The sequence below is a fragment of the Sceloporus occidentalis genome, unplaced genomic scaffold (genome assembly GCF_023333645.1).
Source record: "Sceloporus occidentalis isolate IW3139 unplaced genomic scaffold, rSceOcc1.0.p SCAF_1, whole genome shotgun sequence".
In the NCBI taxonomy this organism is placed as follows: domain Eukaryota; kingdom Metazoa; phylum Chordata; class Lepidosauria; order Squamata; family Phrynosomatidae; genus Sceloporus; species Sceloporus occidentalis.
Window position 1 is genome coordinate 282501014 of NW_028316981.1, and position 18313 is coordinate 282519326.

The following is an 18313-nucleotide window of genomic DNA, read 5'->3' on the forward strand; positions in this document are numbered from 1 at the left end:
TATCCTCCCTACCCATCAGGTGGAGGAGAATGAAGAAAATACAATGTGTGTGTTTCATGTGTGCAGGATGTGATATCAGGGGGATGTAGGAGGTAGATGGAATGTGTAAGTGGGCTTGGATGAAATCTTTTGGGTGGATGGCATTTCTGGAGTGAGAGTGCTGGAGGGTAGTGTATGTTTATCTAGGGTGTAAGAGGTCTTTGAGTGGAAGGGAATATGTGTAAGAATGTGAGAGAGATAGTGTAGAATGGTGATAGTCCTAAGAAACAGAATAGGTGGGTGTGTACTCCTCAAAATGCTCTCCCTTAGGGTATCTGGCTGTTAAGAATATAAGAATATAGAATATAGACTCCTGTAGGGGAAATGGCTCACACAATGGAAATGATCACATACAGTCAGGAAAAAGGTTCACGTAATGCAGATTCCAATTTCAGCAGTATGAAAGGATCTGATTAACTCCACTGTTCTCAGTCACATCATGTATTGCATAAATTCTCAAAAACATCATCAATAAGTAGGAACATTTTCCTGCCTAATGAAGGTATGTAGGCAATTAAGATCCTTCATAACAGGACCTCCAGGGTCTGTGTGGACTTACAAAATGCCAAAAAATGGGAGAGGAGAGAGCAAAGTCAGAAGTAGCCATAAGTTGACTTCTGGTTTTGAAAAATTGATAGTGTGGATATTAAAAGCTCAAGAAAATCTTATAACTCACTCAAGAGGCCAATCTCTGCTCCTGGTGGCTTTCAGAAAAGGCACTTCACAATTTCCTTTGTTTGGTCAAAAATGGCATTGAGAGGTTGGAAGGGACTATAAAAACAACTTTGAATGGAGCACCTTTGAGACTGCGTGAAAGACATTGTATCATAAGCTTTTGTAGACTTGGTCTGCTTCCTCAGAGGCATGGAATGAACTTGTGCCCAGGAAGGACCTTTATGATCAGACTGTATGTATAGCCATATGGTTATCGTGTCGGGTATGGTGATAAGGTGATACGTTCAGTTTTAACTGTAGTCATTGAGGGACAAAGACAGGAAGAAAAATGTTGCCTAAGGCCAGGGTGAGTGGATGTCCATATGAATGGTGGAGGGAGTGTTGCAAAGCTGTGTGTGCTGATATGATAGGAGATGTGATAAACTGGCCAACTCCCACACAAAACTGTCTCTTTTACAGTCATGCTGACAGAGATCTCTTGTCAGTGGAGTAATGACAATTTGGTAGAACCCAGTGTAAATATAAAATAAGTAATAATATAAGATATGGAATTATTTCTCCCAACTGTTTGCATAGGTTGCTTCTGTCTAGCAGTGTTTTTAGCATTCTTGAGAATGCTAGATCATTCTCAAAACAGCCAAAAGATTATGCCACTATTTTAATTAACTATGTTTGTGCTTGAATGATTGGTTTAACTGAGAGCCATATTTTTCCCCTACGCATATCTACTAGTCTTTCTTTTTGTCTCTTGTTTCCTAACTCTGAATTTCCAGACTGCTGCAAAGGTACTTTTAATCCAGACTCTTTTTTTTGTGTCAGACATCTTTAAAAGCACCAAGGAGATTCTACAGATAAAATTTATAGTGATGTGAGGGTCTGAAACACAGCCTTGGTAATTTTGAATCCAGTTTTTGTTTTCATTAATATTCAAGGGGAAGGAATAGCAGGACATGGTTATGAAGCTAGTTGGCAGCTGGCGTAGAGGTTATACGCAAGTCCCTGGAAGGAAAAAAACAACCTGTTTTTCACTTGATAGGTGGGAGGTTCATAGATTTGGTAAGGTTCAGATAAGCACCCAATATTTAGGAAAATAAGATGAGAATATATGATATTATATAGTCGGAATTTAAAGTAAGATATCATAATTTCTTCAGCATGTATGAAATTGATAACATGCTGCACCGCTTCATAATGAGCATTTCTGAAAATTGAGCATAAGATGTGTAATTTTTGGGTGCTTATCTGAACCTAACCAAATATGTTGAACCTTCCGAGGTTCATACGTTTGTAATACTCACCCTCACATACATAAAAATGTGATTAACAGTATGAATGATATGAGGGTGTAAATCTAGCTGGACATTTTGCAGCTTTGAATTGGAAATCAGAATCTGTAATTCTGTTAATGCTCTGTTTTAACAAATGCTCATCAAGAGGTGCAGCATATTATTGATTAGCACATGTTGAAGGAAAGGTAATATTTTAAAGATATTGTAAATTTTTATTGTAATAAAATTCTAACTTTATTATAATGTGTTTATTAATGTATTTCCCATCTTATTTTTCTCAATATTGTGAATATGAAATAATTTCATTTTCTAGAACTTTAAAGTTTTTATTAGAATCTAGATTTTGGAACCATCACAGCATGTTGATATTAGTGCTATTAAGTGTACACTGAGCTGTGTGTTATTTTATTATTATGCAAGATCATTTACATGTATAACTTCAGTATGCCTATATATAAAATTCTGCATGACATGCAAAAAAAAGGCTCCATCATATATACCATATAGGCAAAAGGAAGATAATTTGATTTGCTGTTTTTTCTCTCTAGATGGGTTCAGCTTTCTTTAATTTACTGCAAATACAAGCAGCCGAATTCCAAACTGAAGTCATGGAGCCCTAAGATACACCGTTACAGGTTGTCATCTATCTTGTCTTGATCTTGTGAAAGGCTACAGCTTCAGTTTATGTTTCTACTACAATTACACATATTTTTCAGAGAATGGTTAGCTGTTAGATGCACACATGCAGGTGCTGATTTTGAAATGACTGATTTGATTGCAGATTTTGCTAGTATAACTTTTTATGAAGTTTTTCAGATAGCATGATTAACATCTATTTGAAGTTTGTAAATAAATGCATTCTTTACTTCATTGGATGCCTATGGATAAAAGGAAGGGAGGTTATTGGGTCACTTCACATCAATTTGAAAACATAAGCATCCTTGCTGATTGTGGCTCTGGGCATGACCTTTCTAGGTCAGAATTCTCAGATGATATTCACACCAGATTATTGGAAACAGATGTTTGGAGTTGTTATTGATAAAATAATGGGAATTAAAGGAACATTTCAAATCCATAGTTATCAGAATACAAGGAGGCAGGATTACAAAATAAGACTAAGTCTTTCTGTCCATTTGTCTACAGAGTACAAAGCACATATTTATATTTTGTAAAAGGGCTCTGTCCGAATAATTTGTGTCACATATGTGATTAAAATATGTAGTGTTTTTATAGAATAAAGAAATATAACATTTTGCTACTAAAAATATTTTCTGGACAGCGTAAGTTCCACAATGAACTTATAGTCAGTGTTGTTAGCATCAAATTTAGTTTCCTAGGGCTCTTCAATAAGAGATCAGGTTTGTCATACCATGCAGTAGCAGCTCTGAATTAGAGATTGTGCATTGAAGCTGGCACATTCCATACACAAAGGAAGATAAATGTATGTGCAAAGTAGAATATATGCAACCTGTTCCTCTGAGCAAGTGTTTTGGACCAGGGTCAAAGCTTTTAAAAATAAAACTCTGGTTTATACTTTAGTTTTATGACAGGAGATGTGAGACAGTGCAAGGTTTGTGTATGGAATGCCCAGCTTCAATGCACGATCTCTAATTGAGAGCATTTCAGGCCTTGCTGGGGCCTTGCAACATCACTGACAATCAAAACGGACAGAACAGGAATGACTAATGGCCTAATTCAGTAAAAGGTAGTTCCTTTGATCCTTATACAACTTTTGATAATGTTATTATATCTGACCATCTCCTTTCAGCTAGCCCATACTAAAGTAAAATTATCAGAAAATTAACCCTTCTTGGCTGAAATGCTAACTGTCTTTGCATCATTGAGTCTCAATTGATTGCAGCCTTATTTAGCCAAGAAATGAAATTTAGGACTCTGACCTTGGAAATAACTGGTTAAATTTGACTGCCAGTATGCTAATTCATTGCCCTGCACAGTAAAACATAACAAGTCAGTTTGTTTCTGGGGAAATGAAGAAATGAATTAGCACATACGTAGTCTACCAAGTATAACTAGTGACTTCCAGTATCTGGTATTAAACACCATTGAATTCATTTCTGCAATCACCCAGTAAGGTTTAAATAACTACATTCAATATTCCAATAGGATAATTCATAAGATATTTGCCCCATTATTTGTTCCAGGTATAGCTTCAAGAAGACGAGTTTCAGAAAGTTCAGTGTTGATTTTTTGTTTCTTAAAAAAAGAAAAAGAAAAAGCAACTCTGGCTGCATGCCTCCTGAGTGGAGGAATGTAAACAGCTGAAGACAGATTTTGGAGAACTGAACTGAGGTGTATGAGAGAGAAACTGAGGAAGAGAGAACAAGATCTCTCAAATTTGCCTCTTACTTTTTTTGCCTGCCCCTTCCTTCCATGTTGTGAAGTGGCTGCTCTATTTTCTCTCTCACTCTCAGTGCACATAACTAAAGTTCCTTTGATCCAAATACATGGAAGAGACCTGAAATTCCTGTTCCTCATAGTCACTTCAATATTTCTGCTGATGAAATCTTTTGGCTGCAAATTTATATACAGTGTGCCCGCTCTATACGCGGATGCGCCACACACGGTTTCCTGCCTACCGGGAAGCTGCGCAGGGGGAAAACAAAGGTGTGAGCATACGTGCTTTCTCCCTTACATGGGGGGGGGGAGATCTGGAACGGATCCCCCATATAAGGGAAGGGTCCACTGTACATGTACCTGGAAGTAAGGTCCATTGAATTCAGCAGGATTTACTTCTTAGTGGGTATGCATATGACAAGAATTTCTGTTTGTGTACCTCTTTCTGGATTCTGTTGGGCCAACTATAAGTAAATATTACTAAAACAATAACAATTTAAGTCCCATGATATTTTTAACAACAATATAACAAATTACAGTCAGCCCTCCACATTTGTAGCTTTGGCTTTTGTGGCTTTGATTATATGGCTTTGGTTAATATGTTCTCTCTAGGATTCTCTAGATCTTCCAGCACAATTCTATGGTCAACTTTAGCCAGAAGTTGCACTGGAGAACCTAAAGATTCCTAGAGAGAACACTTCTGTAGACATTTGTAGATCCTCCAGCACAATTCTGTGCTGAACTTTAAACGGATGTTGACCACAGAGTTGTGTTGGAGGAACTAGAGATTCCTAGAGAGGTGTTCTCTCAGCTAAAAAAAAGCAAGAGTTTTGTAATGGTGTTTTTTCCATTTTCACAGGAGTCCTGCTTCCCTAAGCCCAGTGAATATGGAGGACACACTGTAGATGAAGTTTAGCACATATACACTGTCCCCAAAGCTCTGTGCATCCAAGAAGGGACCAAAGCAGGACTTGATTGTAGGGCTCGTCTGCCTGTGCTGTCCAGTAATGTTGCAACATTTAGATGCAATCTTAAAGCCCTACATAAAAAGACAGAATAAATGCAAATGCAATAGTGAAATTGTACTTTAAAGAATTTATCCTTTTGTTCCCTCCTAAATACAAAACTGAAAATTCCATTACCTTCTTCAATGGAAAAAATGTCTACTTTTTTGCCCTGGCAACCACAACTCCTCTCCAGCTTGAGTTCTTCCTCTCTTTCTGAACTCTACAAGAACAGTCTCTTCCTGAGGGTTTCCCCATCCACTCAGGTGAACCAGCAATTAAAAGGGTTACATGTGCGCTAATAAACCCATACACTGAAAGAAAGTAACCAATAATAAAACATGCATTTAGGGAACAATAGTGACAACCAAACAAACAATTATCAGTAATTTGCATAGTTCCTTTGTAAGATGAATGATTCTATCAATACATTCATTAATAATTAAGACTTGGAATCAGATTTCCACTTTCCCAATGCTAGTGACAATGATTTAATTACCCCTTACCAGTAATTAGACTTCACAAATTAATTAGTTAAATCTAATGTTCCAGGTTCTGTTAGAAGAACAACCTGTCAAATACAGCCTTGTGTCTTTAATTCTGTATTAGAGTTATTTGATGTTGGTCAGATTTATTTAGTGCAGTAATCATAAATCTGCTTCCCAAATAAAATTAATTGTACTACTGTTTGATCTGTAGTTCATAGGTCACTAATTGGTGTTTTGTTATACTTAAAGTAGCAAAAATTTACACATGGGCGTATGTGCAACTTCAAGTGAGTAAAATATATTATATTGGAAGTTAATGTGATCTGAATGAAACTTAATGGTTTTGGTATTGAATTTAGTTTTTAAACAATGTATATGTATAAATATTAGGTTAAAAATAATATTACTCTCACTTGCCATTTTAAGGAAATATTTGAAGAAAGATAATTACAGAATATTGGGGTGTTCAGTGTTTGGATTCCAATTATATAACTTGTGTCTTTGCTTTTAAAGGTTTAAAGGTTTTCAGTTCATGTTGAGAATGTGCTTACTCAGAAAAATTACTGTAACCTGAATTTTCTTTAATTATTTCCTGCTCTTAAAAAATTAAATTAAGTAGGTGATAATAAAAATGGTCAGAAATCTCCAAAACTGCAGTGAATTCAGAAAGCCATTTTGGACTGTTTAATTTTAAATTCTAACAAAATTCTAACAAAAAATAATAATAACATTTGTATGTTAAAATCTCAAGTTCAAATACTAAAAGTGATAGTAACCCTTGGCAGAGATATACAGTATGTATTGGTGGCTTTTTTTCTTTCTGCGTTCAGTATATTTTTTATTTTAATTATTTTTGTTTATACTGAACTCAGCATACATATCATTTTACACATGATATTCAAGTAACAGGCATTTAAACATTTTATTATATTGAACCAAAAGATACTTAGAAACAAAGGAGTGATTATGGATCCTAAAAGTGAAAATTGCATGAGAATATTTGGTATTGTTGTTCTATATGTCTAGCTCAGTGCTTGCCAAACTCTCCCCCTTCCCATAAGCCATACTAAAATTGCAAAGTTTTTCTCTAGGCCATTTGAGTGTTTTTGTTGTTCTACAAATCAAAGACTATACATATTTTAATAACATTTTCTTTTTAGAGTTGTCATCATCATCAAAAACAAGACTTTATTATGACACCCATTTGTCATAATGATTTCTGAAATTTTTCGTGAGGAATATCATGCTGAGGGCATTACTCTTAATGTAAATCTGAACTTTATCATTGTGAAATATCACCACATCCTACTCCACCCAACCATCACATATCCTTATTGTTACAGAAACTAGAGTCAGCACAAAGAATGCACAGTGTGATACATGTAACAGACTTGCTTGTCTGTGCTCACAGGCAAATTCACAGTGATTTGGAACTGCAAACAACATAAAGAAGGTTCTTGGAAGCTTCAGTTTCTATTGGAATGTGGTTTAGACTACCATTGTCACACCATGCTAGTGCAGGGGCTGACAGAAAACTCTCAGGCTATTCTCTGTGCCCTAGCACAAGGCTGAATTTTCCATGTGATAGCCAGTGATACTCCTTTTGTATGTATGGTACTCCTTATCTAGGTTTTCCCCAGTTTGTGGCCATAAGGGATGCTTTCTCAACTATAGTCACTTCTTCTATCTGGATTTGAATTCAGATTATTAAAAACATTTCTGTCCTCACAAGGATCAACATTCCTATGCAGATGTTCAAATACTCTACCCTTTTATTCTTCTCTTCTTACTATATGGTGCAGAGATTGTATCACAACCTATTATGGGTGGTGAAAGAGAACATGATGAGACATGATGTCAAACGAGCCTAAAACTGCTAATTATTGAACAGTTAGTTGGTCATGGTGATTCTTTAGTGCAGTGTCTTGCCCGGAAGAGCAAGCCACACAGCTGGGTAATTTTTTTTGTTGCCTCCCCACGATGCATGTGCACTGTCACACAAACGCATCTCCAGTGACCCCCAAGTACCTCCTACTGCCCACCTAGATGGCATCCCATTGCATGGCCACCCCTTTGATCAGCCATATAATTGCACATGCAATGCTCCACCAGTACAGGGCATTGGTGCACAGTACATTGGCAAAGCACAATCATGGAGGCCCCCCCATACATGCCCCCTGGAAACCCCTTTACCCCATGCCCCCCTGTTGGACTGTCTGGTTTGTGTATGTTGTAATTACATCCACTGGAGTTGGTGCACTTTGATTTCTTTGGTTTGCCACAGCCTGACATTCACGTTGGGGCATTTATATGCAGGCATGAAGATGTGCATCTTCCATACTAAGATGAACTATCCCAGGTTCTGTTTGTTCCAGTTTTTAGCTTCAGTCTGGTTTCTACCCGCTTTGGAGGTGTGCATCATCTAAATGCCCCACCTTCAAAGTGGATGAAAATTGTTTTGTATGGCCTATCTGTTCCACCCCTATGTCTATGATACTGGTGAGAATTTTACACTTCAGTGGGTTGCAAAGCTCCCTTGCTGTGCCAATCTTTTTTAAAAAAATTTGTTTCTTCTAGCTATTATAACATCATGAGATAACAAAGAAAGCTTTCAAATGTTATTTCCTAATTTTCTGTTTCTATTTACTGTGCTCTTTTTTATAAGCACTAAAATCATGGTCCCCGGCTGTACAGAATCTATGCTATGATTATTTTTCATAAGAGAAGATTAGCCATGATTTTACTAAGATGGCCAGTAGGATTGTTTGGGATTTTTAGTTGTAAATTACAAGTTATTCAGTGTATATGTAATGTAAGATACAATCATATACCAAAATTTAGGTGAACTATTTCCCCCAAATTTCACTACTTTTTCAGGATAAATGTTCTTGAACCAATAGGAGCTTAAGAGCTTTAAATAGCTTTATAGCTTTTAACAGCCTTACTAAAGTTCCCCTTAAGTGTCCCCTTTAAGTTATATTTTTATTGTATGCCAAATCTTGGATATGTTTTAGATGACACTTTTAAAGGGGAGAAATTAAAAATGAAATACTCTTACCCTGAGAGAGTCTGGAAAAATATAGGCTTCCACACAGCTCCATAACACACATGACATACAGTGAACATGATCACACAGCTCTTTGCCTGCAAACAGAGTCAGTGGCAGGAGACACTCATTGAAAAGTAGAATATCTAAGACTTGAAGGGAGGGTGTAAAGGTTTGTCCTCTTGTTTTTATTTTTATCATGATCAGACACTGAAAATTTGTGAACAAAAGCCCGCAACAGAAATTCTTGGAAATCTGTTATAAGACCACTCAGTCAGGTTCATACAGATCTCTTCTGGTGGGCCTATCCATTTGATCTGCTATAATTGATCCTAAAGAACACCTCCATTTCTGAATCAATAATATGGGAACAGATGACAATTGGATATTTTAATGATTGGTAGCAGTATTGCTGACCATTTTATTGTTTGTATTTTTAGATAACATTGTATTTGCATTTTGTATTGTTGATTTTTTTGCTGTAATCCCGCCTCAATCCACAGGGAGAGGCGGGAAATATAAATAAAATTATTATTATTATTATTATTTATTATACAAAGTTAGCTTCATGTGAGAAGCTGAAAATATTTGATTTTTCTCAGGATTTAAATAAGAACTATCAGGGAACATCTATATACCTACTCAAAGTTCATTGAAGCAGCAATAGGATGCAGATCTAACACCAGTAAATGTGTCAGGAACAGAAAGGATCCTTATTCCCTAATTTCTTTTTGTGAAAGATCAAAAGAAGCCTGTTATACTTATATTTTGCAACACAAATCTACATCAATAAGGACCCCTGTACATCTTTGTCAAACATGTTGCCTGACTACACTGAATAATTAACTATTTGTTGTTTTTTAACTTCATTTATTGGTAATTTAAACTATAAGTAAAATGATAACCTATCCTCAAATGAAAGTGGTGAGTCAAGATAAAGTTGCTAATTCTCCCACCCCCTGCCCCAACAAGCTGTCTGTGTCTTTAACTAGTTGCATCGTTGTTGCCATGTTAAAGTGTTGCAGGAGGAGTCAGCAATGTGTGACCCTGAGGCTGCATACAGTTGTCAAGGCCACAACCCCATCAGATTCCCTCCAATGACCCTTTGGCCAAATGATCTGACAAAAAAAGTATGAATTCTTCTTCCTGGGTCTTGTTGGGGTTTTCATCTATGCAGAGCCCATCACAGAACATTCTAGAGCTGAACATTTTTGGTAGGAACTCTGCCCCTACTCCCTCAACATACATGTCTAGATGCAACTTAACTAGCTTTCCTCAATTCCTTTTTGTCTACTAAGTGAATAGCATTGACTGGAATGTTCTGTGCACAATTTACTTCCACTGAGCTTCTTTACAGTTGATACTTCACTTTCTTTTCTAGTTCTATTTCACTGATTTCTAATATTTCATGAATTTCAGCAGCTTCTGGTTTTCAGTTCCTCCATCACCAAATGGCCTCTACAGCCATCTTCAAACTCTACATCACTTGTGGTGCAATGATTCTGAATGCAATGATTCAGATGGATGTTCTGAGTGTCTGTTTAGGCAAAGAGTACAAGTCTCAACCTGTGGCCTCTTAGGAAGACACTCTAAGCTCCATTGATTTGGTGGCCAAAGATATTGCCCTTAGCTTTGCTCTGCTTCCATTGACTCCATTGACTAAGTTCTTGTCCCATCCAGTTATGGCTTTGGATACTGCCCAAGTCCATGATTTACTCCTGTGTACTTTTGCTATTGTGTCTTCTTGATTTCCATCATGTTTGATCCTACATGGCCAATCTCAACTACAGGTTTGTAATAATCAGCAGTGTGTTCCTTACTTCCCTAACTCCAGGAAAAGCACTTGAGAATGCCTCTAAGAAGCATTGCTGCTCCTGAGTACAGCATGATGAGGCAGCCCTAAGAAGAAAAAAGTTAATAAATGTGGCAATCCAAAAGTGAAGGCGAAGCAAACTGCAATGGCGCTGTTGGTTGACTTTGCCTTTGTTAATCCTGTTGACTGAGGTTGAGGGCTCTTTGCAAATATAAACATGCAAGTATTGCCTCAGTGGGCTCAACTATCCATCTTTGTGCTGACAGCTGTGGACAGGAAGCGTTACGGTATCCTGCACCTCAACTGCCAGTACCATAGAATGAGATTTGACTCAAGCTTCAACGTGCCTTTCAAGTTCTTCTAATCAGAAACAGTTGGATCACTGCCCCAAAAAACAGAAAGAGACAACCTGAAGAGAAACTCATATCCATTCCATAACTGGATACAGTATGGATCTTAAAACTTGCCAGCTTACCAAATGCACTTAACTTTCCATTAACACTTGTATGCCCTCCAGTGGGTTTTCCAAAACTATCACCAGATCATCAGTGAATGCCCTTAACTTGTATATGTCTTTTTAAGTCCTTACACCCAACACTATCTCCTCATCTCTTATATTTCTGTTTAAAAGCTCAAGAATCAAGATTTTAAAAGTGGTAATACTAGACACCCCTGTCTTGTTACCTTTTAGATTTTTTCAAGCTTTTATTAATTTTCCATTAACCAATATTTGGGTGCTTTATGAAGTATACATCAATGTAACTCATTGAATGAATTTCCCCCCAAAATTCATCTCTTCCAACAGTGAACAACAAAGTCTGGTTCAAACTGTCAAAAAAAAATCATGTTCCAAAAAAATAATAATGCATTTTGATTCTTGTTGTGAAGCTCTAAATATTCCAAAATAGCTAAAACATTTCTGATGTTTTTTATGAAAAAAATTATACTGATCGCCATGTAAAAAGTCCTGAAAATTATTTTCAGTCTTTAAGCCAAAACCATAATAAACAACTTATAGTAATTCTTCAATAATGATGCTGGGCTGTAATTTTTAGTTATTGTCAGATCCTGGTCCTCTTTTGATATTAATGCTTTGCTTACCTGTTTCCAACTGTCCAGAATTCTCCCTTTCTGCAAAATAGTATTCATTGTTTGTTGTAAAGGCAATAATGGCCCATCCTCAAAACATGAATTATAGAGAGCCAACAAATCATTTGGCCCTGGTATCTTTCCTGTTTTAGTTGTTTACACCACATAATCATATCACAAATCTTCTTTACCATTACAGGAGCATTCATAATCTGTCCTTTATAATATGTAATTTTAGAAAAATCCTGCTTACCAAAATATTAGTCCACTTTCTCCAAAGAAATTTCTTGGCATTTATATAAAGAAGAAGAATATTACTGGCTTTTAAAAAAATGTTTACTAGTATTTACTAAAAAAAATTACTCCATCCCTTGTTGTATCTCAAAATTTCTCATCCATCTTTTTCATCCGTGGAAGTTTATCTGACTCCCTTTTATCTAGACTGTTTCTCAGTGTTGGTGCATTGTAACAAACCCTCTGGTGAAGAAATTCCTTGAAGAACTGAAAAAGCTCTATCCTCCAGTACCGCTGGTTGCTGTTGATGGTTCTTGCTCATTTCACAAGGCCACAGTTTGGGCCTGTAGCTATAGTAGACTTACATTTACTTTACTTATCTACTGATAAGATGGCATTTCTGGTAGCCATTATTTCTGCTAAAAAAGCAGGAGAAGGAGCATTGCCAGGTTACCTTACATTTCATAGGGATAAGGTGGTGCTCTGCCCAGACATCTCTTTTCTCCCAAAGGCAATTTCCTCTTTTCACCTTCAATAGGAACTTACTCTTTTTACATTTGTTCAAAACCTGAGCACTCTGTTAAAAAAAAGGATGTGAGATGAGCACTTGCATTTTATTGGACCACACCGCACCACTTCACATTGGATCCTTCCTTTTTGTTTGATGTTCTGTACATGTGAAAGATATTCCAATTTCATCACAAATTATCTTGAAATAGATTGTCGAGACTGTTGTGGAGACTTTTGTGCTCTTTTATGAGGACTCCAAACTGCATGTTCCACAGGGCCTTCAAGCTCACTCATCAAGAGCTATTTCAGTGTTCGACAGTGCTCTTGAAGAGGGTCCTTATAACTTGCAGATAAATTGTCTAGTCACAGCCCTCCAGCTTTGTCTCCCACTACCACCTCAGTGCCAGGTTGAGGGCTGATGCTGGACTGCCATCATCCTGATATGGAACTCTCCACCAGTGAGTTAGCATTCCAATCAACCATTTGTATGATTCATAGAGACCACAAAGAAGAACAATAAGGTTTTTATTTATTTATTCAATTTCTATCTCTTCCTTTGTCCTGGTATGAGACCCAAAGTGACTCACAAAATTTAAAATAAAAGCATAATTTAAAACTTTTTGCTTATCCTGGAAAAATGGTGGTGATTCACTTAAAAGTTGAATGTAGCCTCCTGTCCTGTTTAACATTATACTCTCACCCCCCCCCCCCAGCATCACATGTACACTTCCAACACCTTCCAGGTCTGCTCCTTCTTGGGGTGGGGGAGGGCTTTTTTTGTAGTGCATTTCACCCCAGAGTAGAAAATTCTCCCCTGGACCCACCAAAGTTACCAACCTTCTATTAAAGGCATAGGAGGGCTGGTAAGAAACCCCTGATATTCTTTTGGTGTTACTACTTTTTCAACTCTTTGATTGCATAAACAAAAAACAAAAACAAATCAGAGGCTGAAGTAAATTGAGGGAGTTGTTACTCCAGGATGACCAATCATGCTAACAGGTCCTCATAGTAGTTTTTTCATAGGTTTACTAGTAGAAACACAGTGGAAAGTGAATATCCTCAGTGGCAGCTCTGTGTTTCCCCCCCTGCTTTGTTAATGTGAGAAGATTCTGCAGTACTTCTGAGGTTCCTGGGGAAATCTGTAGCAAAAGGTCAGTAATGGTTATTCTGACAGGGTTGAAGCCCTGCCGAATATTTCCTCCTGCCATCACTGTGCTATGAAAGGAAGGATTTCACCTTCTTTGCACAGTACTGAGGGGCCCAAGCTGCTGATCTACACTAGCTGTTGTATACTGTTGTGCTTAAGGATGATTTGTGCAGGGCAAGTTGAGAGGAACTGTCCCAAGGAGAATAAAAAAGCATTCTTCAAGTGTTAGGGCTAAAGGTAACTTCCAGTCAAAAAAGGGAGACAGAATTACGTTAAGCTCCAGTGTTGGGAGTGGATATGGCTGGCCAGGAAAATATGTCTTCTACATCTAAGGTACCAAAAAGCCTTCTTTGTTTGGCCAGATAGTAGATCCTATGACCAGCCCTAAGTACTGGAACTGGCAGTTATTAGTTCTCCTGAAGGATCTGTATTGGAAACATGTAAACAGTCCTCCTTGAAGAAAGATTATCTGTGTACACAATTCAAGATTTGTGTTGATAGTTTTAAACTGTATTGATAAACTATCACAGACTGATGGCTAATTCACATAAGTAACTCATTCTGGGGTTTGTATGTGTTAAAGCAGATGTCTTCAGGGTTTATCACAAACAGAGATTACTGCTATACTTATCTATGTTGAGCTTTCTGCACGCAGCCCCAACAGGAATGTCCTGTCTAGATGAATTCAGACAGTTTTGCTACAAGAAATTCACATTCAGGAAAGAAGTTACCTTGGTTTTTTTAAAAAGCTAATGTGAATTGATCCACCTTGATCAATGTTCCAAAATATGTTTCAGTTTGTTTTATTATAGACAAGTATCTGAGACTTTCAGGAGAAATATGTGTATCTTACGGAGCTTCTGGATAAATGCTATTCAGTTCTTCTGAACAACTTGCTTTTGCCTTCTTTCCCAGGAAGTGTGTAGAGAGCTTTGGTGTCTCAGCAAAAGTAACCGTTGTGTTACCAACAGTATTCCAGCAGCTGAGGGTACTCTTTGCCAAAGTGGAAGCATAGAAAAAGGGGTGAGTTCAAATTACTTTGAATTTAAGTTACTGAGGAAATATTTTTAGGTTATGCATATCTCAGAAATATACACTTTGTGTAAAAGTACCAGAATGAAATGCTGGCTTCTTTTTTTATGAATGGACTATTTCATGGAACAAAACAAAAATCAGTAATTTTATTTTAAAATATAAACTCTTACTAATGTTTAAGATCCTTTGTTGTAGTATCTCTTATTGTATAGGCAACAGATAGAACCCTCTAGAAAGTGCTGTGCTTTGCCTAGAACACATATTCTGAAGCCACTATAAACCTGAGAGCATATATCTTTTGAGCATGAGGAACATTCTAGGCATTTCAAATCAGAAGGTTCTTAGCAGGTCACACAGTTTGCCTCTCATCTGAACTTAGAATTTGTGATTGACTTAAAGTAGCCACTTCCTCAGAACTAACTAAAGGGAGGGGTGAGAAATACAAACAGCACTGTATCATTAGAACTGATTGATTATATTGCCATACATACTTTTCATAATCAATGTCAACTCACCCCTTCCAAGCATCTGCAGCATATTGCAGATTACTACATTTCCTTAGTTTATTGTTCTGCAGCAGAACTTTAGTATTGTTACAGAAAATTACCCCCAGTGTGCTGGCATTCTTGTTGAATTCAGTGAGGAAGATACCACTCTACCTAGCTAGCCCAGCTCTTCAGAATTCAGATCGCAGAAGTATGCATGTGAAAATAACCTTTAAACTACTTCTGAAACTGATTCTTTGAAATTCAAAAGCTGCTTTCATTTTTTGCTTTTGTTGTAGTTCGTATTTCTGTGAAATTCCAAACTTCCTTGCACTCTGTGTTTCAATATTAAAGTGTTAATGTGATCATCTGCTTTCATATACGCATTATGTATATTCAGTAGCTACACAACATATTACATTCTGGCCTTTAGGAATCAGAGAAAATCACTCTTATAATTCTACAGACTGCTCCTCTCAGGTTCCTAGTGGAATTCTGGCTCATTCTTTCTTTGGTACTACGGACTGTTCTAAGCAAATAGAAAAAATGTAGATTTTATCTTCTGATAAAAATTTGTTTTACCATTTGCCGTGAGAGCAGATGCTGCTCAAAATCATACTTCTCAAACCCTCAGAGATAATACAAACATTTATCACTATAGAGTATATATGTTTCTGTAAGAATACAGTCTTATTCTGATTTATTCTACTACACAGGCTGTTTGTCTTGATCCATAGGCTACTTATTGGTCTGCTGCCTGCTTTTAATTTAGGGAGGGGGATGGTAGCTTCGCTGGAAAACTTTTTTACAGTTTATTAAACGTCAGATATTTCTGCATGGAATATTCTCATTCAGCTAAAAGAAAAAAATTATCAAATCATATGGGACACTTGACTAGTCTCCAACCTGTTTAAAGTAGGCCTGGCTTAGATATTCAGCCCTATGGTAGGATATCAAATATCTTTCAATCAAGTATGAACTTCCTAGTAAAATAAAGAAAATGACTGAGGATAACAGCATCATCTTTAGTGAAGGGTCGGCTGCAGACCGCCCCTTTGGGGTGGTCTGTATAGCCCTTTAGCCATCTATGCAGAAAGAACATTATTCGTGTAGAATTTACACTGACAGGATGAATATTCTTTTTGTAGTCTATGATCCAAAATTGGTAGAAGATCAAATAACAACAATGTTAGCATTCAGGTGGCTTCTAAGAGAAACTGAGAGTTCTTTTGTTCTTTTGAAAATTTGCTGTCACACAAATTTTATTCACTCTAATGAGACACATCACACATTCCCTAGTACACATACCATGTCAGATTATTTTGGACTTCTCCTGAACAGCATCATAAGCAGTAGCTACCCATGTTCATTAAATATCCTGCTTTGGGTATCCCAGCCAAAGGAGTTTAATGTTTTAAAGGAGCAATGCTGAAGACCATGTTTGGATACAGTCTGATGGTTGATTTTTTTTTTTTTTTTTGGTAAGTGCATAGAGACCATATATTGTTTCTATATAACTGTTCTTCAGAAGGTTCTGTTCAATCAGTTTCATTCACCAACATTTTTCTATAAAACTCTGCTCAGGGATTTCAAATGTTAGGTTATCACTTGGTATTTTAAGTTTAAGTCGAAGTAGGAAGATTCTGGACTTGTGCCTTACATTGTTAATGAGATCTGCAGTAAATGGGTGAGAACCCTGGGCTAGTGTTTCACCACACCTGATACTTTCTAGAAAGTTCTATCTATGATCTGAGCAAGAACAATCCCAAATGTATTGCTGGGCAGAAATCACTTGCAGAACTATCACAGGTAAATATCTAATATGTTTCCTGTTTAAAAACATTAAAAGGCAATCTTGTTTCATTACTGATGACATTGAATGTTTGCTATGTAAATTATATACATAGATAACTAAATTGTTTTTCTACTGCGATGGGAGGATATATGCTTTCTTTATTGTCTCTTGCAAAAGAGACTTTATGCTTCTGTTTAAATAGATCATCTGTACAACTATTAACAGAGCAAATCATAGAAGCCTTTGTTGAGCAGAAAACTGTAGTTTCCCCAGATTTCCATGAAGCTGTTTCAGGTGGTCAAAAGCTCAGTAAACTTTTTCCTGGCAACCAGGTGTTTGCCCAGCTGAAATTAGCCACCTGCTCTTCTGTTTGCTTTCCTGTCTTTTCTGATAGCTTTTTGTTTATTTCTTCTCTGCACCCCAGCTACTTGGCTTTCTCCTAATACTCCTCTTATTTCCTGGCTGGTGAAGAATGGAAATTATAGATGCACTACTAGACAATTGTAACTATTGCTGAATGGAGTGGCTGAAAATAGAGATACATTATTATATTTTCCACTTAATTGCAACTATTATTTAAATCAATTGTTCTTTTTGAAACAACTAAAACATGGCAAGTGTAATGAGTAACCATGACATCAGCCATTCTGGGAGTGGGGATTGCATGCAACAAATATAAGAAATTACTGTATAATCAATACATCTTATTTTGTGAATTTAATCTAAGAATAAGTGAGTCCAACACATTTAAATATTATTTAGTTTTGTACATAGAGCACTTTGGAGCCAATAGAATGTTAGTATTTTCCCACTGTTGTTGACATTGACTTTGACAAATACTCTCTTGACATGCTGATTCAACCAAAGAAAAGCAGGTTAGTGCTAGTAATTGTCATAGTTGCTTCAGTCTAACTGTTCTACCACTTTGTAGGTACTTTCAAAGGTGAACACACCAGGTGGACATGCTAGAATACAAGTAATCATTGACATTTATTGAATCAGATCAGTTATACAATAAAATTCTTAAAGAGTAAATTGCAGTGGTGACAGCAATTAAGAAAGCTTTCTGAGATACATCAGTAATTGTAGTAGATGTCTTCCTGGGCTTTACATATTTAACAGAAACTTTGGTACCAGAGCTAGAAATATCATGGAAAGAGTAGGGATAGATTCCTACACCACAAAAAATAAGAGCAGTTGAGTATGGTTCAGCAAACATTTTATTCAGAACTCACATTATGCCCATATTAAATGAAACAACCAGATCAGGTAAGCCGTGCAGAAATAAACAACAGCATTTTGAATTTTC

The 18313-nt window shown here is 36.7% G+C and overlaps 1 protein-coding gene across 1 annotated transcript in view; it reads left to right on the forward strand.

Annotated features, from left to right (window-relative positions):
- Nucleotides 1–18313, forward strand: part of ADAMTS6 (ADAM metallopeptidase with thrombospondin type 1 motif 6) — a 174954-nt gene that overhangs the window by 95974 nt on the left and 60667 nt on the right. Inside the window, exon 12 of the mRNA XM_089495161.1 lies at nt 14605–14712. Coding sequence (XP_089351287.1) covers nt 14605–14712 — 108 coding nt within the window. The remainder of the gene's footprint in view (nt 1–14604; nt 14713–18313) is intronic.